General features: G+C 60.3%; 1 protein-coding gene across 3 annotated transcripts in view; it reads left to right on the top strand.

Annotated features, from left to right (window-relative positions):
* AATK (apoptosis associated tyrosine kinase) overlaps nucleotides 1-27,096 on the top strand; it is a 74,850-nt gene that overhangs the window by 24,740 nt on the left and 23,014 nt on the right. For 2 of the 3 annotated variants that reach the window (XM_048818843.2, XM_048818844.2), the window contains exons 2-6: nucleotides 20,189-20,322; nucleotides 22,017-22,158; nucleotides 24,077-24,156; nucleotides 25,188-25,306; nucleotides 26,257-26,344. In XM_048818843.2, the coding sequence (XP_048674800.1) occupies nucleotides 20,189-20,322; nucleotides 22,017-22,158; nucleotides 24,077-24,156; nucleotides 25,188-25,306; nucleotides 26,257-26,344 (563 nt within the window). Of the gene's footprint in view, nucleotides 1-19,164; nucleotides 19,318-20,188; nucleotides 20,323-22,016; nucleotides 22,159-24,076; nucleotides 24,157-25,187; nucleotides 25,307-26,256; nucleotides 26,345-27,096 lie in introns of all 3 variants that reach the window. The other variant, XM_048818845.2, reaches the window with a different exon arrangement.

Raw genomic sequence — 27,096 nt, 5'->3', positions numbered from 1 at the left:
TGCCATCGTCCCCCCGGCTCCCTCATCCGCTCCCACGGTGTCCCCGCCCTTGGCTCCCTTGTCTGCTCTCACGGTGCCATCGTCCCCCCGGCTCCCTCATCCGCTCCCATGGTGTCCCCGCCCCTGGCTCCCTCGTCTGCTCTCACGGTGCCATCGCCCCCCCGCCCCGGTGCCCTTGTCCGCTCTCACGGTGCCATCGTCCCCCTGGCACCCTCGTCCGCTCCCATGGTGCCCTCACCCCCGGCTACCTCATCCGCTCCCACGGTGCCCTCACCCCCGGCTCCCTCATCCGCTCTGATGGCTCCCTTGCCCTGACACCCTCGTCCACTCCCACGGTGCCCTCGTTCCCGGCTGTCTTGTCCTTTCCCTGCTTTAGCTGCTAGCTGGTGCCGTGCAGAGCGTCTTTCCCTGCTGCCAAGGAGCCGGCTTCACTTTGGTAATTGCCGCGTGCTGGGGCCGCTGGAGGGGCCTTCGGGAATGAAGCTCTCACCCCGGCTGTACTGGCTGTCCAGAGCAGGCCGTGTCCGATAACCCCGAGTGCCGTGAGATGGGCCCACAAGAGCTGTTGAGCTTTTGAACTGTTGGAGCAGGCTGCTTGGGAGCCGCCCCGGGGGCTGCACAGCTGGTGTCTGTGAGGGGAAGGGAGGGATGCGGGAGAGCTTCTGTTTTGGCCTGCACTGGCCCCTCTGGCCTGGCTGGGAAGGTGCCCGGGGCGGGGGGGCGCAGGGTTTCTGCAGACGAGGGCACAGTGGTGCGAATTGGAAAGGCCTTGGCTGGCTCCTTGTGAGAGTTAGTCTGCAGCCAGTGACGCGCTGAGCTCCGCACTCTGTGCCAGACGGCAGGAGCGTGCGTTCGTGGGCTTTGTTTGTCTGGGTGTGGCACCGTTTCCGCCTTGAAGTGGTCTCCGAGGGAATAAGTCTTTAACTTTGTTACACGGGACGTCTCTGCTAATAACTGAGTGACCCGTCACCGGCCGCCCTCGAGGGCCAAGATGTAAATGCAAATAGTGGGTGATCCTGCAGTCTTTGCTCAGACAGAGCTGCAAGTGAGGTTCCCGGGAGCTCTGCCAAAGGAGATGGGCCTGTGTGACAAACTGCCAGTCCTCGTCATGAATGTGTGTGACAGAGCGTGCACGGGAGGAGCCACTCCCGAGTCCCTCCAGTAACCTGCACTTCCACCGGGGCCTGTTAGCCCAGGGGCTGGGGTCCTTACTCGGGCCTTGCCGGACCTGCTTGAGACGGGTCAAAATCATCACCCCCATTTTTACAGGTAGGGAAACTGAGGCACGGCGAGCCTAGAGAGGGGCTGTCCATCTTCACTTCTGGAATCTGGCTCATTTAAAGAAATCCGTTTCCTGCTGTGACGAAGTGGGACTGTTCTTAATGTTTCCTCTGAATAGTGTGGGGGTGCCTCAGTTTCCCCTAGGCAGTTCTTAAGTATCTAGGGGGTGGGGTAAGGGTGTATGATCATTGCAGAGCCCTAGAGGGCAGGTGTGTGCAGGAGTCTGGACACAGAGAAAAGAAAAGGAGTACTTGTGGCACCTTAGAGACTAACCAATTTATTTGAGCATGAGCTTTCGTGAGCTACAGCTCACTTCATCAGATGTATACCGTGGAAACTGCAGCAGACTTTATATACACACAGAGAATATGAAACAATACCTCCTCCCACCCCACTGTCCTGCTGGTAATAGCTTATCTAAAGTGATCAACAGGTGGGCCATTTCCAGCACAAAGCCAGGTTTTCTCACCCTCCACCCCCCCACACAAATTCACTCTCCTGCTGGTGCTAGCCCATCCAAAGTGACAACTCTTTACATAATCAAGTCGGGCTATTTCCTGCATAGATCCAGGTTTTCTCACATCCCCCCCACCCCCATACACACACAAACTCACTCTCCTGCTGGTAATAGCTCATCTAGAGTGGTCAGTTTAGATGAGCTATTACCAGCAGGAGAGTGAGTTTGTGTGTGTATGGGGGTGGGGGGGATGTGAGAAAACCTGGATCTATGCAGGAAATAGCCCGACTTGATTATGTAAAGAGTTGTCACTTTGGATGGGCTAGCACCAGCAGGAGAGTGAATTTGTGTGGGGGGGTGGAGGGTGAGAAAACCTGGCTTTGTGCTGGAAATGGCCCACCTGTTGATCACTTTAGATAAGCTATTACCAGCAGGACAGTGGGGTGGGAGGAGGTATTGTTTCATATTCTCTGTGTGTATATAAAGTCTGCTGCAGTTTCCACGGTATGCATCTGATGAAGTGAGCTGTAGCTCACGAAAGCTCATGCTCAAATAAATTGGTTAGTCTCTAAGGTGCCACAAGTACTCCTTTTCTTTTTGCGAATACAGACTAACACGGCTGTTCCTCTGAAACCTGGACACAGAGAATGGCCGACACCCTGTTTCCTGGCAACTGATGGCCTGGGCCCTTCCCCCCTGCAAGGTGAGAGCTAAAGGGTTGGAGAACAAAGGAATCAGGTGACCTCCTGGTCCCGAAAGGGACAAAGCCCAGAGGAGGAGGGGCTGGAGGGGTTTTTCAGTTTGGGGCTGGCTGGGACATGGAGTTAAGTGCAGACGTGGTTGTCTGGCTCACTGCCCCCCAGAATGGACCCAGCTGAGGGGTCCCGTTCTCTGCACCTGCAAGCTCTGTTTTAGACCATGTTCCTGTCGTCTAATAAACCTTCTGTTTTACTGGCTGGCTGAGAGTCACGTCTGACTGCGAAGTTGGGGTGCAGGACCCTCTGGCTTCCCTAGGAGCCCCGCCTGAGCGGACTCGCTGGGGGAAAGCGCACGGAGGGGCAGAGGATGCTGAATGCTCCGAGGTCAGACCCAGGAAGGTGGAAGCTGTGTGAGCTGTGTGTCCTGAAGACAGGCTGCTCACAGAAAGGCGACTGCCCCAGAGTCCTGACTGGCTTCATGGGGAGCAGTTCCAGAGCATCGCCCAGGGACTCCGTGACACCTGCCTCTGCCCCTTGAATGATTCTGGCCGAAAGATCCTTGTCCCAGGGGCTCATGCCGGCTTTGCTGCTCTCCTGTTGTTCTTTGCAGTTAGCCACGTTCTCTCTTGCCAGCCCCGCTCCCCAGGGGATGCGGTGACAATCACTGCACAGAGTGCTTCCTGTTCACCATGGAAACAAGCTGAGGAGAGAGAGAGAGAGAGAGAAAGCTCCCCCCAGCCCCTTCCAGATCCAGGCTTTGTCTAGATGAGGGCCCAGTGCCCCGCCGGTGGCAGACCGCACATGATGAGAGACAAGGCGGTTGTAAGCTAGTCCAGTGGCCTGGCCTTGCCTTGGCTAGAATTTTAGAAGGTGGGGTTAGATGGAGCTAGTTAACGTGCTCTGACAACACACCTTTGAAATGGCCCAGTGGTCAGGACGCTCAGAGGACCCTGTGTAAATTCCCTGCTCTACCACAGACTTCCTGTGCGAGCTTGGGCCACTCACTTAGCCTCGCTGTGCCTCAGTTTCCCCGTTTACAGTGGGGTAATAGGTCTGACCTGATCACAGGGGTGGGTGCCAAAGCCATTAAGAATTGTGCAGTGCCCAGATGCTAGTCTCCAAAAGCCTTTGGCATCAGAGGTTTCAGACAGAAAAGCGCTTTTTTGGTTTTGTTCAAGCCGACCGTGTCCTTTAAGGTGACACACCGAGTCTGGGGCAGCACCAGGATTAGAACCCAGGAAGCCGAGTTCTCTGCTGTTGTCTGGCCCTTGGCCCAATGGCCTAACCCCTGTCCCAGGTGTGGGTTTTCTGCCCCCCCTCCCATTTTAAACTGTCCCCTCACGTAGCCGAGCGGCGTGGGAGGGAGCTGGGAATTGACCCTCAGCTCCCGCGTTAATGGGGCGGTTTCTGGGCCCTCACAGCAAAGACTGAAAATAGCCTCGAATTTTCAGCAACGTTGGTGTCGCCGAGCCAGGACCGTGGGGGGAGGTGCTGCCCGCCCAGCTTTCCAGTGGCGCTGTGACCGTGGGGGCTGGCACGGCACACGGCACTCGCTCTGGGAGTGGGTAATCGGCTCCTGGGCGGAGACTCGGCCGGGGGCATGGTGGGGACGTGTCCAGGTGGCGTCTTCTGCGGGGAGCCCAGGGTGCTGTCTGACGGGTGGCGTATTGCTCGGGAGAAGGAGGGGGGTGGCGCTGGCCAGAACGCAGGCAGAGGTTGCGCCAGCTTCTCTGCCCCACACATGTGTGGGGCCGGCACAGAGCATTGCACTGACTGCAGCGGGGTGGCCCGTGGCCTGTATCTGGGGCTGAGAGCCAGAGCCCCTGCACAGCGTGGGGTGGGGGGTGGATAAAATGAGACACAGTCAAACCCCTGCTCTGCCCTTTCCCCCATCAGAGTCCCTGACTTCAGGGCGACTCTTCTGGATGTGCGACGCTGATGGAGACTCCGTGCTGGATGGAGGGAGACGGACCTTAGTTGCGTGTGAGCAGCGAGCGACGAGCAGGGGCTGACTTCTGCCCACCTGCCTTTGCTAAGTGTGTCCCGGGAAGGGTTTTGGAGCCAGCCCCGAATCATAGAATCATAGAATATAGAATATCAGGGTTGGAAGGGACCTCAGGAGGTCATCTAGTCCAACCCCCTGCTCAAAGCAGGACCAATCCCCGACTAAATCATCCCAGCCAGGGCTTTGTCAAGCCTGACCTTAAAAACTTCTAGGGAAGGAGATTCCACCACCTCCCTAGGTAACGCATTCCAGTGTTTCACCACCCTCCTAGTGAAAAAGTTTTTCCTAATATCCAACCTAAACCTCCCCCACTGCAACTTGAGACCATTACTCTTTGTTCTGTCATCAGCTACCACTGAGAACAGTCTAGATCCATCCTCTTTGGAACCCCCTTTCAGGTAGTTGAAAGCAGCTATCAAATCCCCCCTCATTCTTTTCTTCCACAGACTAAACAATCCCAGTTCCCTCAGCCTCTCCTCATAAGTCATGTGTTCCAGTCCCCTAATCATTTTTGTTGCCCTCCGCTGGACTCTTTCCAATTTTTCCACATCCTTCTTGTAGTATGGGGCCCAAAACTGGACACAGTACTCCAGATGAGGCCTCACCAATGTCGAATAGAGGGGAACGATCACGTCCCTCGATCTGCTGGCAATGCCCCTACTTATACATCCCAAAATGCCATTGGTCTTCTTGGCAACAAGGGCACACTGTTGACTCATATCCAGCTTCTCGTCCACTGTCACCCCTAGGTCCTTTTCTGCAGAACTGCTGCTGAGCCATTTGGTCCCTAGTCTGTAGCGATGCATTGGATTCTTCCATCCTAAGTGCAGGACTCTGCACTTGTCCTTGTTGAACCTCATCGATTTCTTTTGGCCCAATCCTCCAATTTGTCTAGGTCCCTCTGTATCCTATCCCTACCCTCCAGCGTATCTACCACTCCTCCCAGTTTAGTGTCATCTGCAAACTTGCTGAGGGTGCAATCCACAACATCCTCCAGATCATTTATGAAGATATTGAACAAAACCGGCCCCAGGACCGACCCTTGGGGCACTCCACTTGATACCGGCTGCCAACTAGACATGGAGCCATTGATCACTACCCTTTGAGCCCGACAATCTAGCCAGCTTTCTATCCACCTTATAGTCCATTCATCCAGCCCATACTTCTTTAACTTGCTGGCAAGAATACTGTGGGAGACAGTGTCAAAAGCTTTGCTAAAGTCAAGGATCAACATGGCCGCTGCTTTCCCTTCATCCACAGAGCCAGTTATCTCGTCATAGAAGGCAATTAGATTAGTGAGGCATGACTTGCCCTTGGTGAATCCATGCTGACTGTTCCTGATCACTTTCCTCTCCTCTAAGTGCTTCAGAATTGATTCCTTGAGGAACTGCTCCATGATTTTTCCAGGGACTGAGGTGAGGCTGACTGGTCTGTAGTTCCCAGGATCCTCCTTCTTCCCTTTTTTAAAGATGGGCACTATGTTAGCCTTTTTCCAGTCATCTGGGACCTCCCCCGATCGCCATGAGTTTTCAAAGATAATGGCCAATGGCTCTGCAATCACATCCGCCAACTCCTTTAGCGCTCTCGGGTGCAACGCATCTGGCCCCATGGACTTGTGCTCATCCAGTTTTTCTCTGTAGTCCCGAACCACTTCTTTCTCCACAGAGGGCTGGTCACCTCCTCCCCATGCTGTGCTGCCCAGTGCAGTAGTCTGGGAGCTGACCTTGTTCGTGAAGACAGAGGCAAAAAAAGGATTGAGTACATTAGCTTTTTCCACATCCTCTGTCACTAGGTTGCCTCCCTCATTCGGTAAGGGGCCCACACTATCCTTGACTTTCTTCTTGTTGCTAACATACCTGAAGAAACCCTTCTTGTTACTCTTAACATCTCTTGCTAGCTGCAACTCCAGGTGTGATTTGGCCTTCCTGATTTCACTCCTGCAAGCCCGAGCAATATTTTTATACTCATCCTTGGTCATTTGTCCAATCTTCCACTTCTTGTAAGCTTCTATTTTGTATTTAAGAGCAGCAAGGATTTCACTGTTAAGCCAAGCTGGTCGCCTGCCATATTTACTATTCTTTCTACACATCAGGATGGTTTGTCCCTGTAACCTCAATAAGGATTCTTTAAAATACAGCCAGCTCTTCTGGACTCCTTTCCCCCTCATGTTATTCTCCCAGGGGATCTTGCCCATCGGTTCCCTGAGGGAGTCAAAGTCTGCTTTTCTGAAGTCCAGGGTCTATATTCTGCTGCTCTCCTTTCTTCCTTGTGTTAGGATCCTGAACTCGACCATTTCATGTTCACTGCCTCCCAGGTTCCCATCCACTTTTGCTTCCCCTACTAATTCTTCCCAGTTTGTGAGCAGCAGGTCAAGAAGAGCTCTGCCCCTAGTTGGTTCCTCCAGCACTTGCACCAGGAAATTGTCCAAAAACTTCCTGGATTGCCTGTGCACCGCTGTATTGCTCTCCCAGCAGATATCAGGGTGATTGAAGTCTCCCATGAGAACCGGGGCCTGTGATCTAGTAACTTCTGCGAGTTGCCGGAAGAAAGCCTCGTCCTCCTCATCCCCCTGGTCTGGTGGTCTATAGCAGACTCCCACCACGACATCACCCTTGTTGCTCACACTTCTAAACTTAATCCAGAGACACTCAGGTTTTTCTGCAGTTTCATACTTGAGCTCTGAGCAGTCATACTGCTCCCTTACATACAGTGCAACTCCCCCACCTTTTCTGCCCCGCCTGTCCTTCCTGAACAGTTTATATCCATCCATGACAGTACTCCAGTCACGTGAGTTATCCCACCAAGTCTGTTATTCCAATCACATCATAATTCCTTGACTGTGCCAGGACTTCCAGTTCTCCCTGCTTGTTTCCCAGGCTTCGTGCATTTGTATATAGGCACTTGAGGTAACCTGCTGATCACCCCTCTTTCTCAGTATGAGGCAGGAGCCCTCCCCTCTCACACGCTCCTGCTCGTGCTTCCTCCCGGTATCCCACTTCCCGACTTACCTCAGGGCTTTGGTCTCCTTCCCCCGGTGAACCTAGTTTAAAGCCCTCCTCACTAGGTTAGCCAGCCTGCTTGCGAAGATGCACTTCCCTCTCTTCGTTAGGTGGAGCCCGTCCTGCCTAGCACTCCTTCTTGGAACACCATCCCATGGTCAAAGAATACAAAGCCTTCTCTCCGACACACCTGCGTCTGCTAGAATCCTCTGCTAGAAAGGAGGCTCGGTGGCTGGTGAATCCCTCCCTCTGCTGTCCCAGCTGGCGGAGCCTGGTCTGGCTTGGCTGGTGTGTGAGGAGCTGACCCCGAGCCCAGCTCTGCTGGTGGGCTCTCCAGAGAGGGAATGGGCAGGGCACCTGGGCTTCTGGTGGGTGAACAGGAACATTGCCGTGAGACGGGCAAGGGGCTGTGCTCCAGTTAGCCTGGGAGCTGTGTCTCTGGTGCCGTGGGCCCTGCTTGTTCCTGGGAGCTCTGCCCAGGCAAAATGACCCAGAAGCCAAAGAGCAAACGGGGCCTGTTGTCTCCCTGCTTTGGCGTGCAGGGTCGCTGCGCTCGGTGGTGCAGCAAGCCGGCAGAAAGAGGGGCCCTGCCTCAAGCAGTGTCCATTCCGAGTTAGGAGCCAGTCTCAGCAGCTGTCCTGCTCTGAGATGCCCGTTCCAACCACTCCATCCTGTGGCCATCACTGGCTCGTGCCCAGCGTGGCTAGTGGTTTCTCTCTCTCTAGGTCCATCTGCCTGCATCCGGGTTCCCCGCACCTCTGTTGGGCTGTCCCAAGGTCTAGCACCTTGTGTTTCCCTTGCTGTCATTCTATCCCTCGCTGTCCCCCGGCCTATTCATCGCTGCTTTGCATGTACCCCCTGTGACGAAGTGACTCAGCAGGGAGGGGGGAGTGTTGACCTGGGAATGTGCCCTGGGGATGGGAGACCTGAGAGCCTGTCACCTGAGCCAGGAGGGGGAGGGGGAGGTAACACCTCTGCCCAGGAATGTGAACAGAGGCTGCAGCAGGGAACCTGCTGGGTGGGGGTAGTTGGCAGTTTGGGAGGCTGGGGAGAGGAACACAGGGAACCCCAGGGCTGGGGTCTAAGCTCCCTGCTCCCCCAGAAGGACGTGATTGAGGGGTCCTGGTTGTACCCACAAGCTCTGTTGTGGACTGTGTTCCTGTTGTCCAATAAACCTTCTGTTTTACTGGCTGGCTGAGAGTCTCAGTGGATCCCAGGAAGAGGGGTGCAGGGCCTGGACTCCCCCACACTCCGCGACAACTGGTGGCAGCGGTGGGATGAACTGCACCCCGTGAACGGCGCTTCCTGCAGTAAGTGACTGGGGAACAGTAAAACGAAGGGGAATTGACGGGGACCAGGCGTGCTGAAGATTCAGAGAGAGACGGTTCGGGGGGCGGCTAACCCCTGGGAATGTGTGACCAGAGAGAAAGACTTTTGCAGTAACAGGGTCCCCCGGGGGATTGCAGCGAGCGGTCCCAGGGGCGGAGGAGTCTGCAGCTCGACCCTGGCAAAGAGGTGGTGACCTCAAGAAGGACTGGCACACTAAGGGCTTTTCCTGGAAACCGTGGGAAGCTGCCCGGCCTGCGAGTGGCCAGCAGGGAGATGTACGCTAAACGCCTTAAGAGTGACCTGGTGGAGCTGTGCAGGCAGAGGGGGCTGCGCATCGGGAGGTCCACCAAGGAACAACTGATTGCCCAGTTGGAGGAGAGGGATCGCTTGGATGACCCGATCCCTGTCCCTGAGGGGAGCCGCCCGGCAGACGCAGCGTGGGCCCCGGGGCCTGACCGGGCTGGGAGGGGTCAGACTGCTGCCGAGGACATCCCGAGACCCTTCCTACCTATGCCTGGGGGAGGGGTTGGGGGAAGCCCAGCGAATACCGAGGGCACCCTGACCCCAGCACCCAGCAGGGGATCCTCCCGGCGGAGCTCCCCATCCCTGGAGCGGAGGCGGCTGGAATGGGAGAGGGAGATGAAAATGAGGGAGCTGGAGGATCATGAAAAACAACGTCAACATGAGGAGAAACAACGTCAACATGAGCAGGAGGAGAAGGAGAAACAACGTCAACATGAGCAGGAGGAGAAGGAGAAACAACGTCAACATGAGCAGGAGGAGAAGGAGAGGGAACGTCAGGAGAAGGAGAAACAAAGACAGCATGAACTGGAGCTGGCCAGGCTGAAGAGCAGTGGGGCCCCGGCTGTGGTGAATGAGGGGGGACCCAAGACTGCAAGGAACTTTGATAAGTGCTTCCTGGCCCAGCGTAAGGAGGGGGAGGACATAGATAGCTTCCTGACGGCCTTTGAGAATGCCTGTGAGCTGCACAGGGTTGACCCTGCAGACAGGCTCCAGTTTCTCACCCCCTTACTGGACCCCAAAGCCGTGGAGGTGTACAGCCGGATGACAGGGCCGGAGGCAGGGGACTATGAACTGTTCAAACAGGCCCTGCTCCGTGAGTTTGGGCTGACCCCCGAGATGTACCGGAGAAGGTTCCGGAGTCAGCGTAAAACGCCTGAGGTCACCTACCTACAACTGGCCAACCGGATGCAGGGATATGCCCGCAAGTGGACAGCTGGGGCCCGAGCTAAAGAGGACCTGCTTGACCTAATTGTACTGGAGCAACTGTATGAACAGTGCCCTTCCGACCTGAGGCTGTGGTTGGTGGACAAAAAGCTCGAGAACCCCCAGCACGCAGGGCAGCTGGCCGACGAGTTTGTGAACAGTCGGTCAGGGGGTAGCCGGGAGGAGTCCCAAAAGAACAGGCCCCCCCCGATGCAGAGAGAGAGTCACCAGGGGGCCTCCCAGCGGGGAAATAGGGAGAACCCCCTCCCAAGGGGAACGCCTGGCGTCGGGCCCCTCCGACCCGCTCGAGGGGACCAACGTGACCTGAGCTGCTATCACTGTGGCCAGAGAGGCCACATACGGTCCCAGTGCCCTGGGCTCAGGGACAAACTGAGCAGACCCAACCTACCCAGGGTTAATTGGGTAGGGACCCAGCTGGACGAGGGGCAGACGACCCAGGAAAGGGGGCCTACCAGTTTACCACCTGCTCAGGAGGGAAGAGTACCCCAGGCCAGCTCCACCAGAGGGCTGGAGGCTCTGGACTCAGGGCGCTCAGTTTACAGGGTGGGCGCGGGGCTGTCCCTCCGGAGAGAGTGCCTTGTTCCCCTGGAGGTGGATGGGAGGAAGGTCAATGGATACTGGGATACGGGCGCGGAGGTGACGCTGGCCCGGCCCGAGGTGGTGGCCCCAGATCGGGTGGTGCCCAACACCTACCTGACCCTGACAGGGGTGGGCGGGACCCCATTTAAGGTGCCCGTGGCAAGGGTACACCTGAAATGGGGGGCCAAGGAGGGCCCCAAGGATGTGGGGGTACACCACCATTTGCCCACTGAAGTTTTGATGGGGGGAGACCTAGAGGACTGGCCAAGCAAGCCCCAGACCGCCCTGGTTGTGACCCGTAGCCAGAGCCGGCGAGGGCCACTGCTCCCTGACCTCGGGGAGGGTACCGCACCGGAGGCGCAGGACCCTACCCTGGTGGGAAGGGAGGGCCGAGGGGCACGGCTCAGAGAGGCTGAGGCCTCAGACCTGGCCACTGAGGGGGAACCGGTCCCCATCCCTTCCCCAGCCGCTGAGTTCCAGGCCGAGTTGAGGAAAGATCCCTCCTTGCGGAAGCTCAGGGACCTGGCCGACCTCGGTGTGGTACGAACCATGAGGAGAGGCTGCCAGGAGAGGTTCCTGTGGGAGAAGGGGTTCCTGTACCGAGAATGGGCTCCCACAAGGGAAGTAGAGTCCTGTGGGATCAGGAGGCAGCTGGTGATCCCCCAGAAGTATCGCCGCAAGCTCCTGTACCTGGCCCATGACATCCCCCTCGCAGGGCACCAGGGAATCCGGCGCACCCGGCAGAGGTTGCTACAGAACTTTTACTGGCCCGGGGTCTTTACCACGGTCCGGCAGTATTGCCGATCCTGTGACCCCTGTCAGAGGGTGGGGAAGGCCCGGGACAAGGGGAAAGCGGCTTTGAGACCTTTGCCCATCATAGAGGAGCCTTTCCAGAAGGTGGCCATGGACATCGTGGGGCCTCTCAGCAAGACGACCCGGTCGGGGAAGAAATACATTCTGGTGGTGGTAGATTTTGCCACCCGCTACCCCGAGGCAGTGCCCTTAGCTTCCATTGAAGCAGACACCGTGGCCGATGCGCTCCTGACCATTTTCAGCCGAGTGGGGTTCCCCAAGGAAGTCTTGACAGACCAAGGCTCCAACTTCATGTCGGCCCTGCTCCGGTGCTTGTGGGAGAAATGTGGGGTCCGGCACGACTGGGCCTCAGCTTATCACCCCCAGTCCAACGGGCTGGTGGAGAGGTTTAACGGGACGCTAAAGATGATGCTGAAAACCTTTATGAACCAGCACCCGCAGGATTGGGACAAGTACTTACCTCACCTGCTGTTCGCGTACAGGGAGGTGCCCCAGGAGTCTACCGGATTTTCGCCTTTCGAACTGTTATATGGAAGGAGGGTGAGGGGCCCCCTGGACCTGATGAGAGACGAGTGGGAGGGGAAGGCCACTCCCGATGGAGAGTCAGTGGTGGAGTATGTCCTGATCTTCCGAGAGAGACTGGCTGAACTCATGGGCCTGGCCAGGGAGAATCTGGCCAGAGCCCAGAAGAAGCAGAAGGTCTGGTATGACCGCACGGCAAGGGCCCGTGCCTACGCCACCGGGGATCCGGTGATGGTTCTCATCCCTGTGAGAAAGAACAAACTACAGGCCGCCTGGGAGGGCCCTTTCAAGGTCGTCAAGCAGCTCAATGAGGTAAACTATGTGGTGGAGCTGTCGAACCGGGCGCACCACCGCCGGGTGTACCATGTGAATATGATGAAGCCATATTATGCCAGGGGGAATGTGGTGTTGGCCGTGTGTGGACAGTGGGAAGAGCAGGGAGATGACCCTTTAGTAGATCTATTCCCTGGGACCAGAGCTGGTTCCCCCCTGGAAACAATCCCCCTCTCGGATCAGCTAACCCCTGCCCAGCAAGCTGAGGTCAGGGGGGTGCTGCATCCGTACCGACAGCTGTTTTCCAACCAGCCTGGACGCACTAATCTGACTGTCCACCGGGTGCAGACAGGGTCGCACCCGCCGATAAGATGCTCCCCCTTCCGAGTCACAGGGAAAACTGCTCAGGACCTGGAAAGAGAGGTCCGGGACATGCTGGCTTTGGGGGTGATCCAGCCATCGGCCAGCCCTTGGGCCTCGCCGGTGGTGCTGGTCCCCAAAAAGGACGGGTCGGTCCGGTTCTGCGTGGACTATCGGAAGCTCAATGCCATCACTGTATCTGATGCCTACCCCATGCCCAGGCCGGACGAGCTCCTAGACAAACTGGGAGGAGCTCGGTACCTTACCACCATGGACCTTACAAAGGGCTACTGGCAAGTGCCGCTGGATGCAGATGCCCGACTGAAATCGGCCTTTATCACCCCTCTGGGGCTCTATGAGTTCCTGACCCTGCCTTTCGGCCTCAAGGGAGCGCCGGCCACCTTCCAGCGCCTGGTGGACCAGCTCCTGAGGGGGATGGAGAGTTTTGCCGTGGCGTATATTGATGACATCTGTGTCTTTAGCCAGACCTGGGAGGACCACGTGTCCCAGGTTAGACAAGTGCTGGACCGACTCCAGGGGGCTGGGCTGACTGGAAAAGCGGAGAAGTGCAAGGTGGGGATGGCGGAAGTGTCTTACCTGGGCCATCGGGTGGGGAGCGGCCGCCTAAAGCCGGAACCAGCCAAGGTGGAGGTGATCAGAGACTGGCCCGCTCCCCACACCAAAAAGCAGGTCCAAGCCTTTATTGGGATGGCAGGATACTACCGAAGATTTGTGCCCCACTTTAGCGCCATAGCCACCCCCATCACTGAGCTATGCAAGAAGGGGAAGCCAGACAAGGTGGTCTGGACCGAGCAGTGCCAGGTGGCTTTCCGGGCGCTGAAGGAGGCTCTGGTCAGTGGCCCAGTTCTGGCGAACCCGGACTTTGACAAGGCCTTTGTGGTGTTCACCGACGCCTCCGACACGGGACTGGGGGCGGTGTTAATGCAGGAGGATGAAAAGGGGGAGAGACACCCCATCGTGTACCTGAGCAAGAAGTTGCTACCCCGGGAGCAACACTACGCGGCCATCGAGAAGGAGTGCCTGGCCATGGTGTGGGCCCTCAAGAAACTAGAGCCCTATCTCTTCGGGCGACACTTCACCGTCTACACCGACCACTCTCCCCTGACCTGGCTGCACCAGATGAAAGGAGCCAACGCCAAGCTCCTGAGATGGAGCCTGCTCCTGCAGGATTACGACATGGACGTGGTCCACGTGAAGGGAAGTGCCAACCTGATAGCGGATGCGCTGTCCCGGAGAGGGGGCCCCGAACTTCCCCAGGTCACTGGTCACAGTGACCCCGCTCAGTTCAGTCTCGAAGGGGGGAGAGATGTGACGAAGTGACTCAGCAGGGAGGGGGGAGTGTTGACCTGGGAATGTGCCCTGGGGATGGGAGACCTGAGAGCCTGTCACCTGAGCCAGGAGGGGGAGGGGGAGGTAACACCTCTGCCCGGGAATGTGAACAGAGGCTGCAGCAGGGAACCTGCTGGGTGGGGGTAGTTGGCAGTTTGGGAGGCTGGGGAGAGGAACACAGGGAACCCCAGGGCTGGGGTCTAAGCTCCCTGCTCCCCCAGAAGGACGTGATTGAGGGGTCCTGGTTGTACCCACAAGCTCTGTTGTGGACTGTGTTCCTGTTGTCCAATAAACCTTCTGTTTTACTGGCTGGCTGAGAGTCTCAGTGGATCCCAGGAAGAGGGGTGCAGGGCCTGGACTCCCCCACACTCCGCGACACCCCCTACCCCCATGGCCAAGCTCTTTTAGCCTTTCCTCCTCCAGGGGTCCCTGGTCACTTTGATTGCCTTTCTCTTGGCTCCCTGCAGAGCCAGCCTTGTGCCGCTGGGCGCCCTGGGCTGGCGAGGGGCCTGGCTCCTGGAGCCGGCTATCTGGCTGTGGTGTTTTTACGGCAGTCGGTGTGGAGCAAGCCGGCTGGCCTCTGAGTCGTGGCTGGGCCCCCACAGCAGCTCCTGTGCCTTCCTGCTGCTTCCTCCTGGTATAATTACGCCGTTTGTTCCCGGCGGCTCTGGAGCAGCATAGTAATACTCAGCTGCAGCTCGTCAGGCGGGTGCTGGTGGGGGTTCCTGCGGGAAGCGGCTGAGCTGCTGGCATCGAGCGCGCACAAAGCAAGTTCACAGCTCGGCAACAAAAGCCGCCAATGTTCTCTCCACAGGTGCCCCGTAAACCCTCTGCATGAAGGGCCCTTGTGTCTGCCATTGACTGCTCTCGAGGCCAGCGGGGGCTGGATGGCTCTGCTGAGCTCCCTGCTCGGGGCAGGCTCGCTCGGCAGCTCCTCTCACTTACCCTGGCCGATGCTCTGGGCTCCCTGGGGAGGTGGGGGGTGCATCCGCGTGAGCATCACACCCTGCTGCTCCCTGGGCTTTCCTGAAAGGCTCCGAACCTCCTGGGAGAGGCCAGCACGTTGGGCCGGGGGAAGCCCTGGTGACTTGCCTGCAGCAGAGGGGAGACGCGGGGTTGGCCCATTACCGGTACTCACAGTACTTCTCTCTCCTGGTGCTTTACTGCTTGTGGCCAGAGCTGGGTTCCTTCCCAGCCTGGGTCCCCGGCTCCTGTTCCCCCTCACCTGGAGGCGCTGGGCTCATCCCCCTCCCCCCCCCCCCGTCTTCCTGGGGCTGCGGCACCGTCCCAGCCAGCGGGATATTTGTGAGGAGATGCCGTGCTGGGCCAGGCCCCAAGCGATGGGATGGCACCAGGGGTCGGGGATGGGACAGGGCCATCTTCAGTCCTCGTCTGCATGGGGCATGAGAAGGAACCGGGGCCTGCAGAGTCCTTCGAGAGACGGGCACCGGCTTCCTTCCTGTTTGCTGGGGGACGGGAGGTTTTGCAGCTGACCTGCCCCTGAGCGGGTCCCCAGGCCGGGAGCACAGTCTGCTAGCACAGGGCTTTTCAGCTGGAGGAACAGCACGTCCGGTGACCTGCCCGAATTCCTGCCGCAGCTGTGGCGTTCTGCCTGCCTAAAATGCCCCTCGTGCGGTTTGAGTAGAAGGCCGTGTCCTTCTTCTTCCTCCCACCCTGATGTGATGCTGGCAGAACAAAACTGCTGCGGCGGCCAACCCCAGAGCTGGCTGCATCGGTGCCGTCCCCGGGTGACCCTTGCACCTTCATGTAGGTTAATCTCTGTTTAGCTGGGAACATCCACCTCCCCCATCTGGGATTCTGGGAGCGTGCACCAGCGCCCTGGAAAAGGACCTCCCCATGGACAGGAGCCAGGTCCAGCCCCACCCTGCAGCCCCCAGACTCGCAGCTCCCCCCACGTCCCTCCCCTCCCCTCCGCTCTACGGCCTCCCGGTGTGTGTGCAAAGCCACTAATTGAGGGCGTAGTAAATCAAAGAGAACCATCCTTGGATCCTTCGCTGAGAGCATCCTGCATGGACCCTACAGAACCTGGGGGCTGCTGGATGAAGTTGACTCTGCAAGTAGAGATTGCGGGGGGGTGGGGGCATGAAGGACCCAGCCCATTTCAGGCCATGTAGGAGAGATTCAGCAAGTGAATGGTGCCAGGAAGCAACCTGGGAACCCACGTGGGCTGCAGAGACCAGTGCTAGTGGGGCAGGGAGCTGAGGAGCAGCAGGGGCTGCTTCTGCTCCTTGCCTCATCCTCTGAGGAACAATTGCTTGGCAGGGCTAAAGCAGGATCCCAGAGGAAGGGATGGTGGCTAGCAATCCCCTGGGACAGGCCAGTGTGGCTCCCCATGTGACGAAGTGGGACTGTTCTTAATGTTTCCTCTGAATAGTGTGGGGGTGCCTCAGTTTCCCCTAGGCAGTTCTTAAGTATCTAGGGGGTGGGGTAAGGGTGTATGATCATTGCAGAGCCCTAGAGGGCAGGGGTGTGCAGGAGTCTGGACACAGAGAATGGCCGACACCCTGTTTCCTGGCAACTGATGGCCTGGGCCCTTCCCCCCCTGCAAGGTGAGAGCTAAAAGGTTGGAGAACAAAGGAATCAGGTGACCACCTGGCCCGGGAAAGGAACAAAGCCCAGAGGAGGAGGGGCTGGAGGGGGTTTTCAGTTTGGGGCTGGCTGGGACATGGAGTGAAGTGCAGACGTGGTTGTCTGGCTCACTGCCCCCCCCAAAATGGACCCAGCTGAGGGGTCCCGTTCTCTGCACCTGCAAGCTCTGTTTTAGACCATGTTCCTGTCGTCTAATAAACCTTCTGTTTTACTGGCCAGCTGAGAGTCACGTCTGACTGCGAAGTTGGGGTGCAGGACCCTCTGGCTTCCCCAGGAGCCCCGCCTGAGCGGACTCGCTGGGGGAAAGCGCACGGAGGGGCAGAGGATGCTGAATGCTCTGAGGTCAGACCCAGGAAGGTGGAAGCTGTGTGAGCTGTGTGTCCTGAAGACAGGCTGCTCACAGAAAGGCGACTACCCCAGAGTCCTGACTGACTTCATGGGGAGCAGTTCTAGAGCATCGCCCAGGGACTCCGTGACAACTGGTGGCAGCGGTGGGATGTACTGCACCCCGTGGATGGTGCTTCCTGCAGTAAGTGACTGGGGAGCAGTAACACGAAGGGGGATTGCTGAGGACCAGGCCTGCTGAAGGCTCAGAGAGGAGCGGTTTCGGGGGGCGGTTAACCCCTGGGAGTGTGTGACCAGCGAGAAGGACTGTGCAGTAATGGGGTCCCCCTGGGGACTGCAGTGAGCAGTCTCAGGGGCGGAGGAGTCTGCAGCTCGACCCTGGCAAAGAGGTGGTGACCTCGAGAAGGGCTGGCACACTAGGGGTTCTCCCTGGAAACCGTGGGGAGCTGAGAACACACGGGCCTGTGAGTCCACAACAACTTGGGGGGAGCGGAGTGATGGCCTGTCACAGTCTCCTTAAGAAGGACATTGTAACCCTGTGCAAAAAGAGAGGGTTGAGCGTTGGAAAGTTCACCAAAGCAGAGTTAATCGTGCAGCTGGAGGAGGATGACCGCTCTAAGGAACAGATTCCTGACCCCACTGGGGCTATAGCAGGATCTGGGAGCAGCTGAAGCGGGAGCCAGGCATCGCCAAGACTCCTGTCCCCGACCAGACGGGGGTCTTCACGATCGGGTTCCCCATCGGGGGATCGAGACGGACGGGATTGGAGCTGAGTCCGAGAGAGCAAGAGGACCCTGGGAGACAGCGAGAGCCCGAGAAAGAGCTGCAGAAGCAGCAGCAGCATGAACTGGCGGTGGTGCGGCGGAGAGGCCTAGGGGACCTCCCCGGGGTGAGTGGGGATAGACCCCGGGGGGCCAGTTCCGCAGGGAACCTCGAGACTAAATTGCTGCCCCTGGTTAAGGAGGGGGGGGGTGTGGATGCCCACCTCACTGCCTTTGAGCAGGCTGGCGATTTGAACCAGGGGGACCCTGCGGAAAAGCCCCGGTGTCTAGCTCCCTTGCTGGGTCCCAAGGCCATAGACTCCGTCAGCCAGATGGTTGGGGATGTGGACAGGCTCCCACTCCTGACCCCAACCTATATGTCTGTGTGGAGTTTCCTGGGGCCAGGCCCCTCGGACCTCCAGTGGGAGCAGAAGGTGATGGTCAATGGGGAGACATTCTTGGGGTGGCCAAAGGGCATGGGCTGCATAAACCTTCCCACATGCGGCCTGCGAGTGCTATCGACCACCCCTGACCTAAGGGAGGGTGTGAAAATGGAAGGGCCTGGTGTAACTCCTACCAAGGAATGGGAGAGATGCTGGGGCATCCATGGGAACGTTGGTGGCTTCGAACTTCCCCAGGTCACCGGCTAAAGTGACCCCGCTCAGTTCGATCTCGAAGGGGGGAGAGATGTGACGAAGTGGGACTGTTCTTAATGTTTCCTCTGAATAGTGTGGGGGTGCCTCAGTTTCCCCTAGGCAGTTCTTAAGTATCTAGGGGGTGGGGTAAGGGTGTATGATCATTGCAGAGCCCTAGAGGGCAGGGGTGTGCAGGAGTCTGGACACAGAGAATGGCCGACACCCTGTTTCCTGGCAACTGATGGCCTGGGCCCTTCCCCCCCTGCAAGGTGAGAGCTAAAAGGTTGGAGAACAAAGGAATCAGGTGACCACCTGGCCCGGGAAAGGAACAAAGCCCAGAGGAGGAGGGGCTGGAGGGGGTTTTCAGTTTGGGGCTGGCTGGGACATGGAGTGAAGTGCAGACGTGGTTGTCTGGCTCACTGCCCCCCCCAAAATGGACCCAGCTGAGGGGTCCCGTTCTCTGCACCTGCAAGCTCTGTTTTAGACCATGTTCCTGTCGTCTAATAAACCTTCTGTTTTACTGGCCGGCTGAGAGTCACGTCTGACTGCGAAGTTGGGGTGCAGGACCCTCTGGCTTCCCCAGGAGCCCCGCCTGAGCGGACTCGCTGGGGGAAAGCGCACGGAGGGGCAGAGGATGCTGAATGCTCTGAGGTCAGACCCAGGAAGGTGGAAGCTGTGTGAGCTGTGTGTCCTGAAGACAGGCTGCTCACAGAAAGGCGACTACCCCAGAGTCCTGACTGACTTCATGGGGAGCAGTTCTAGAGCATCGCCCAGGGACTCCGTGACACCCCAACTGGGCGCAGTGCTGGAGTACCAGCTTACCAAGGGGCGTGGGGGATTCGCCATCACGGACCGTTCGGGGATGTTCTCCTGACAATTCTGCTGTGGGATTGTTTCAGGGCAGGCCTCTGCTAGGAATCTGTGAATTATTGTCATGGCAACAGTGCGGCGTCCAGGTACCTGCTGTGTCTTCCAGTGAGTGCTAGGCCCCGTAGAGGCGGAGACGTGTTTGCGTGTGCAGTGAGGACGCACGTGTACCCGGACATTCTCGGGTATGCACACGCGTGAGCGGGAACATGCACACAGATACACATAGGTGCACGCACACACTGGCATGGGCACAGGTGGCTTTAGGAAGCCAGTTAACGGCTTCCTCGGGGGTTGTATAAACGGGCGCGAATGGCAAATCTGCTCTTTCGCTTTGAAAAGTGTCTCCTGCCCCCTGATCGCAGCGCCTGGCGGCCCAGGGTTCAGCTGTTCTTTTTGCTTTCTTTGCAGTGAAACTAATTCTGACCGGTTCAGTTGTTCTCTCTAAGTCTTTTCCAAATGGGCGTCTCTGTGGTTAGCAGGCAACAGGGCCCCAGGCCGGTGCCCCCTGGGCCAGGGGATCGGCCCTAGAGCAATTGGTCTGCGGCTATCTGTCTGTGGTGCAGCAGTGCCCCCCTGTGGACGGTGGGCGCAATGCAGCATCTCCCCTCTTTCCTGCTCCCTCCTGGGCTGCATTCGGGGTACTCTGCTAAGCCTCGAGCCCTGGCCTTCAGCGCCTGTTCACGGCCACCGCGGGCCGCTGACTGTGCTGGGGCTGCACTCCGGGGCCAGCTCGGGAGCCAAGGGGGTGTCGTGTACATCCAGGGGCACAGCAGCTGGGTCGGGAGGCCTGGGCTGGGACTGTTTTTTGCCTCCTCACACGGTGTGTCCATGGACTCTTCCTGTCAGAGGTGGCTCAACCCCTGCTTGGTCCACACTGGGGTCAGTGCCGCGGGGCTCCCAGCCCTGCCCCGGACTCTCACCATGGCCAGGCTCCCTGACGCAGCTCCCTGGTATTGTCCCCTCTCTGTCTTGCCTCTGTCCCCCAAGGGAGAGGCTCTGCATTTGTCGCCTGCCCCCCTAATCTCTCCTCCCCCCATGTTTGTCTCCCTGCAGACGGCACCCCCCTTAGCGAGCTCTCCTGGTCCTCGTCACTCGCCGTGGTGGCGCTTTCCTTCTCTGGTCTCTTTACCTTCATCTTCCTCATGTTGGCCTGTCTGTGCTGCAAGAAGGGAGACATTGGCTTCAAAGTAAGTGCTCCAAAGAGGGGGTCCCAGCCCGGCTCGGGGGGGGGGAGGGGATTAGGAGAAGGGGTCCCAGCCTGGCTTGTGGGGGGGAATGTGGGAAGAGGGGACCAGCCTGGCTCGGGTGGGGGATGAGGGGAAGGGGTCCCAGCCTGGCTTCGGGGGGGCGGGGAATGCGGGAAGAGGAGACCAGCCTGGCTCGGGGCGGGATGAGGGGAAGGGTCCCAGCCTGGTTCGGGGGGGGGAATGTAGGAAGAGGGGACCAGCCTGGCGTGGGCGGGGGATGAGGGGAAGGGGTCCCAGCCTGGCTCAGGGGGTGGAGTGGATGAGGGGAAGGGGTCCCAGCCTGGCTAGAGGGGATGAGGGGAGAGGGGACCAGCCAGCGATGTGGCTGTGCGTGCAGGTGGTCTGGTGCCTCGTTAACTCCTGATCATGGCGTGTGTGCCTGGGCCTGCGGAGACTTGGAGCCCTTCTCCTTGGCTTACGCGAACAGCGTGTTCCTGTCCCAGGAAGCTGGGCCGGGCCTGGGCAGCTCAGCACCACGCACCGGCTGTGCTTGGCTCCGGCCGCGTCGCTCTCTGGCCATGCCTCTGCCCTGGAAATGCCCCCGGTGCCCTGCGGGGTGGGAGGGCCATGCTCTCCCCGCAGAGAATGTGCCCGAGTAACAGGTTTCTCTGTTCGCTGGGATTTTTGTGGAGGCTCGCGGCGCCCGAGCAGAGAAGCCAGCTGGCGTGGGGTGGGGGACGTATTGCGATGCAGGCTGGACCATCCTGCGGAGCATGCAGAGGAACAATGGGGTGGCTCAGCCCCGCCACGCTGCCTATATAGGAGTGGGGAGAGGGTTTGCGTCCAGCCCAGACGCTGCCCCGTGACCCAGCAAGTCCAGCCAGGGAGGAGCCCCGAGCATGGCACAGCAGCGAGTCCCTGGCACCATGAGGCTGGTGGCAGCTGGGGCGGGCTGGGGCAGAGGAGATGCTTGCCGTGTCCTGTCTGATCACAGAGGCAGCCATCAGGCCCAAAGGGCTGTCTGGGGCGCACAGCCAGGTAAAGGGAGAGTGCTCGTGGGCCGCAGGCCTCTGGAGAGGGGTGAGAGAGACGTGGGGCGGGCGGAGCCTGGGGGGGCTGGAGTCTCTCCCAGCCCCACCTGGGGCTGCCTGGCCCTTAGCTCATGCTGCAGCAGCTCGTGCGTGATGGGTGATCTGGCCCCAGAGAATGTGGGGGGAGGCGGCTGAGATCGCGCTCTGGCAGGGGGATGCTCTCCACTCGCTGAGTAGGGGCGCTTGCTGACGGGGCTTGCAGTGAGCTCAGCCGCGCGGCACCCGGGCCATGGCTCTGCATCATACACGGGGCTGCCTGGGGAGCAGGGGAGCGGGCCCGGCTTAGCCGACGCTCTGCGTGGGCGCAATAGAAATCGGTTGGCTGGGCAGCCCCCAAGGCGCGCCGGGTGCTGTACAGACACGTGAGGGGTCCAGGAGGAGCCCACAGCCTGACAGACCTGCTGGGCGCGGGGCGTGAGGAAAGGGAGAGGAGCGTGTGGGGCAGGGCATGCTGGGCTCCTCACGTCTCTACTCTCCTGTCAGCTCTGTGGCGTGCTGAGGGGGGCAGGGAAGCTGTGAGGGAGAGGGTGCGTGGGCACGCTCAGCTCTGTGCCCACATCTGCCTCTCCTGACCCTCTGCCCTCTGCTTTGTGCCTGGGCCAGGAATTTGAGAATGCTGAGGGAGAAGATTACATGACCGAGTTCTCGGTGCAGGGCTCCCCGGCCACACAGAATGGCCCCGAGGTTTACATCCTGCCCCTCACCGAGGTGTCGCTCCCCATGGCCAAGCAGCCAGGGCGCTCAGGTAAGGTGCGTGGTGGGGCGGGCAGCTGCAGTTCCTGAGTGGATTGCAGCTTTGAATCCTGCTGCTCCCTGGGAGCCTTCATGGCGTTGCCCTGCCAGGACAGTGCTCCCCGTCCTGCTCAGGGAGCGGGGCTGCAGCCGCCTGGGGGGTCTGGCCGGTGCCCGCCGTGATCGCGGCTGCCATGTACACGGCATGGGCACCTGTGTAAGGTGGGGACGGAGCTGTCTCTGTGCTGGGGCAGGGAGGCAGAGACACTGTGACCGCACGGCCAGCAGCCCCTTCCCATGGCTGGCTCCGAGGCCTCTCCCTGGAGTCGCTAGGCGGTGACTTTTCCCTGCGCCCCCCAGTTCTTTGGTGGGTGGGTGGGTGGAGAGTCCAACAACTGCCTGCAGCCCCCACCAGGGGAGCAGAGCTGGCTGGGGCTTACTGGGGGCTGTCCTGCCCCCGAGCCGCTGGCACGCAGAGTGTTACCTGGCCACTGTAGAGGGCGCTCTTGGCCCCTGCCTTCCTGCCTTGTGGGGGATCCCGGGGCCCTGGCCCGTGATACTGGTGCCCTGGCCCGTGGCTCAGTGGCACCACTGGGTGGACACACCTGGTATAAAGGGTTGCTTTTGTGGGGGGAGCTCTCCCTGCGGGGGCGCAGGGATCACACGTGCACAGACACATGCCCGGAGGTGCTGGTCTTGACCCATTAGTAGGAGGGGCAGCCGGCCCCAGCGGCCCCGTCTCCTGGCCTGCAGCCCCCTCTGACCAGCCTCCCCCAGGAGCAGCCCGGGTTGACCAGCCCTGGTGCTGAGGGGCCTGGGAGTAGTGCTCTGGGCCGGGCAGGTTGCGGGAGGGAAGGCCTCTGCCACAGCCCTGCACTGGCTGGAGGGGGAGCTCGGATCCTGGGCAGGCAGGTCACACTGGGCTCCTGTCCTGGCACAGGCCCCTGGAGACACAGGCGCTCTCTGAGTTCATCCCACGGCCCCAGATTCCTTCCCTGGCGCTGCCCCCCGGCCGTGGTAAACAGGCCTGTGAGTGGGAGAGGAATTCTGAGCTCGCCGGGCGGGGCGAGGAGCCAACAAACGCTGCCCCAGAGACACCGCCCTCACCCCCCTGCCCCTCTCTTCTGCTGTGCCGGGCGCTGCCCCAGCTGATCTCACTGGGGCTTGGACAATGGCCCCAGTGTCTGGCGTGGCCAGAGCTGTGCAGGGCAGCGCGATGCTGCCCAACAATGGGCCCATTGCTGCCCTCCGTGGGGCTGGAATGCTGGGATTCTGTCGGGGGGGAGGGAGGGAGCGAGCGCCGGGCAGGGCTGGGCAGGAGGAGTGGGGGGGGCTAAATGCCAGATGCCCCACAGCTGCTGGCTGGGTGGTTGGACTGGGATGCAGGGCTCCGGCTCGCTCTGACTTCACCCCCCACTCCCCTGCCCGGCTGTGGGTTCCTGGGGGAGGAGGGGCAGCCCTCCACCTGCTGCCACCTTGGGGAGAGCTCAGCGGGAAAGGGCTGTTCTGCTGGGGCGGACGGCTCCCAGCCCATGGTGGGGAATGCCAGCGGGGAGCGGCTCCTAGACATGAAGGGACCACGCCTGACACCTGCTGCCCTCCCAGGGGCGCTGGCCGACTCCCCTGGTGTGCAGCTCCGCCTGGTACCACATCGCAGGGTGTGAGGGGCTGGAGCTTCCCATGGTACCTGCTGCGCCAGGGACAATGCTGCCAGGCTGTGCCTGAGCCCGCACCGCTGCCAGCCGGAGCCCAGGAGGCAGCGCCGCAGGGCTGATGGATGACTGCCAGGAGGCTGCACGGGGTCTGGTGCTGAACGGCAGGAGGGGGGGAGCTGGGCACGGCTGGGAGACGCGGGTAACCTGGCAGGCAGGCCGGCTGGGTGGGCCACCGGGAGCGCTGATGCCCAGCTAGCTGGATGTGCTCTCTTACAGTGCAGCTGCTCAAGTCTACGGATCTGGGTCGGCACACCCTCCTCTACCTGAAGGAGATCGGGCACGGCTGGTTTGGGAAGGTGAGCATGTCCCTTTCTTGGGTGGGCTGTCTGGGAGGGCGGGCTGTGCCCAGGAAGGGGTCCCCGAGGGACGCCAGCCCAGGCCGGGTTTCGCCCGGCAGCAGGGTTCTGGAGCTGCGTGAGGGGTGGGCCCCAGAGCCCATGTGGGGCTGTGTCTGAGGACCAGCTGCTCCATCCCCTGGCTCCCCAGCTGTGTGTGAGCGTTTGGGACCCGCTGTGGCTCTGGTGTCCTTGCCCAGACTGTCCCGCAGGAAGCCTTGGAGACTGGGGAAGGGGAGACTGGGGAGGTGGGTGCCAGTCTTGGGAGGGGAATGTGCTCCTGCAGGGAGAGAGGCGCCCATCTCTGGGGAAGGGGGTGTGCCAGGGGGAGGATGTGGGGATTCAGGAACAGGGAGGGGTGTGAGGCAGTGATGGGGTAGGAAGGGGTGGGGCGGAGGGGACATGTATGCCCCACAGAGGGGGAAGCGGGTTCAGCAACAAGGGCAGGGCGTGGACGTGGGTGCAGAGAGGGGACGTGGGGGTGGGGAGGGGACATACTGCAGGGCATGGTGCCATGGGCTCAGGGCAGGGACATGGGCACAGGGAGTTGGTGTGCCATGGGGTGCAGGGAGAGGAGGTGGGAGCAGGCAGGGGATGTGCCACGGGGTGCAGGGATGTGAGGGAAGGATGGGGATGTGCTGCGGGGCACAGGGACATGGGCGCAGGGACATGAGGACAGGATGGGGACATCAGGGCAGGATGTGGACGTGCCGCGGGGTGCAGGGACGTGAGGGCAGGATGGGGACGTGCTGTGGGGCCCAGGGATGTGGGCACAGGGACGTGAGGGCAGGACGGGGACATGCCGTGGGGCGCAGGACGGGGGCGCAGGTCGGGGACGTGCCGCGGGGTGCAGGACGGGGGCACAGGACAGGGACGTGCTGTGGAGTGCAGGACAGGACGTGCCAAGGGGCGCAGGGACATGGGCCCAGGACGGGGACCTGCTGCGAGGCGCAGGACAGGGGCGCAGGGTTGACGTGCGCTGCTGTCCCTAGGTGTTCCTGGGGGAGGTGAACTCGGGGCTTAGCAGCAGCCAGGTGGTGGTGAAGGAGCTGAAGGTGAGCGCCAGCGTGCAGGACCAGATGCAGTTCCTGGAGGAAGCCCAGCCATACAGGTAGGCCCTGGGGTTGCTGCTGCCAGCACAGCTCCCACTCTGGCCCCGGTGTCTCTGCCACGCAAGGAAAGGTTCCCAGGGGTGCAAAGCCGCTAGCAGGCAGGCTCCCCTCCGCGGCTGAGAGAGGCCCTTTCCCAGCCTGGCCGTCCCTGAGCCACCATCTGAGGGTGGCTGCCGTCTGGGCCTGTCCTGGTCTCCAGGCTCTGCTCACGGGCAGCGTGTTGGGTCTGGGGCCTAGATCAGAGCAAACTGGTCCCATCCCAAACCATCGCACGAATCAGCCCCAGTCTGTGTCTACTTCCTGGGAGGAAACTCCGGGGGGCCGGGCAGGACCGAGGGGTGGCAGAGCTGGGCAGGAGTCCAGGCCTGGACTAATCCGCAGGGCTGCGGGTTGGGATGCAGGGGCACTGACAGGGAAGTGTGTCTGTGGGGGCAGGGGGGAGCTGGCCTGCAGTAGCTGGGGGGCTGGGGGTTGGGACTGAGGAGCATTGACAGATCTGGGGGTGGGAGGATCTGGCCTACAGTAGCTGCAGGGCCGCGGGTTGGGATTGAAGGGCATCGACCGATCTGGGGGGGCTGGGGTTGGAGTAGCAGTCAACTTTACACTGAGAGATGAACAAGCACCCTATTGTTGTGGGTCCTGTCGGGGTGGCTGGCACTTCCCGGTACCCATTTGTTCTCTGCCCGGACAGGCCTGGTGTGGGGTCAGGTCACAGAGAGCTCCTTGCCACCCCCGTGACGCATTGTACAGGCTGTGTGACAAGGAGAAAGCTCTCTGAAAAGGTTTCTCTCTGCTACCCAGCCCCGGGCTCCCCGCACACAGCTCTGCCGGTGCCCCTCCAGCCCGACCCGCAGCCCCCGCCTGCCCCAAGCCAGAGATGACAGGGAAGTTGCCTCAACCCTGCTTCCCTGGTTTGCAGTCTCCATTCCTCTCTCCCCTTCCTGCATAGGGTTCTCCAGCACACGAACCTGCTGCAATGCCTGGCCCAGTGCGCTGAGGTGACGCCCTACCTGCTGGTCATGGAGTTCTGCCCGCTGGTACGTCGCCTGCTTTAAAACCCTCCTCCCTCTTTGGGCCGGGTGCCCCCTGGGCTCTCCCTGCTTTCCCTGGCTGGGGCTGGCACCCTGCGGGTTCACCCAGGCCCAGCTGCTGCTGCAAACACTCAGCGGCAAACACTGTGTCCAGAGCAGGTTACTTCCGGCCCCACTTGAGCGCGCTGGGTCCCCCTCGCTCCCCAGCGTTGGTGAATCTCAGCTCCCCACAGCTTCGGGGCTGGCTCGTTTCCTCTGCTGAGCCACAGGTTAAAGCGAGGGGGATGCCAGGAGGGGTGGGGGCGCCTGCCCCTTGTTTGGTAGCAGGGTTAGTGAGGCTCCAGGGAGTGAGAACATGGCTGGGGTCTCCGCGGAGCCCTTTCTGCCGGCTCACAGCCGCGGCGGATCCCTGCAGGCAGCACAAGGCCCAGGCTGTTAATGGGGGTCCGAGAGGCCCCCAGGTGATCCCTGTAACGTCCTGGCGCTGGCAGGCTCCCCATGCGGCTGGGGCGATGCGGTTCACGCCGGGGAGCCGGGATTGCAGCGGAGTGGTGGATCTGCCTGCATGGGGCAGCCCCAGGCTTGCTGGGTTTTCCAGACCCGAGCCCCATGTGGGGAGAGAACCCATGGGGGGTGTTGGTGGGCATCTGCCCCCTGTGCCACGTCCCACCCCACAGGTGGGTGTTTGGAGATGGCCCAGGCATTGCCTGTGGCTCGTGGGCAGGGGACTGGGGAGGTTTATTCCCCCCCCACACACA

The sequence above is a fragment of the Caretta caretta genome, chromosome 14 (assembly GCF_965140235.1).
Source record: "Caretta caretta isolate rCarCar2 chromosome 14, rCarCar1.hap1, whole genome shotgun sequence".
Classification (NCBI taxonomy): domain Eukaryota; kingdom Metazoa; phylum Chordata; order Testudines; family Cheloniidae; genus Caretta; species Caretta caretta.
Note: the sequence above shows the minus strand (reverse complement) of the source record. Positions and strands in the feature narration are given on the sequence as shown.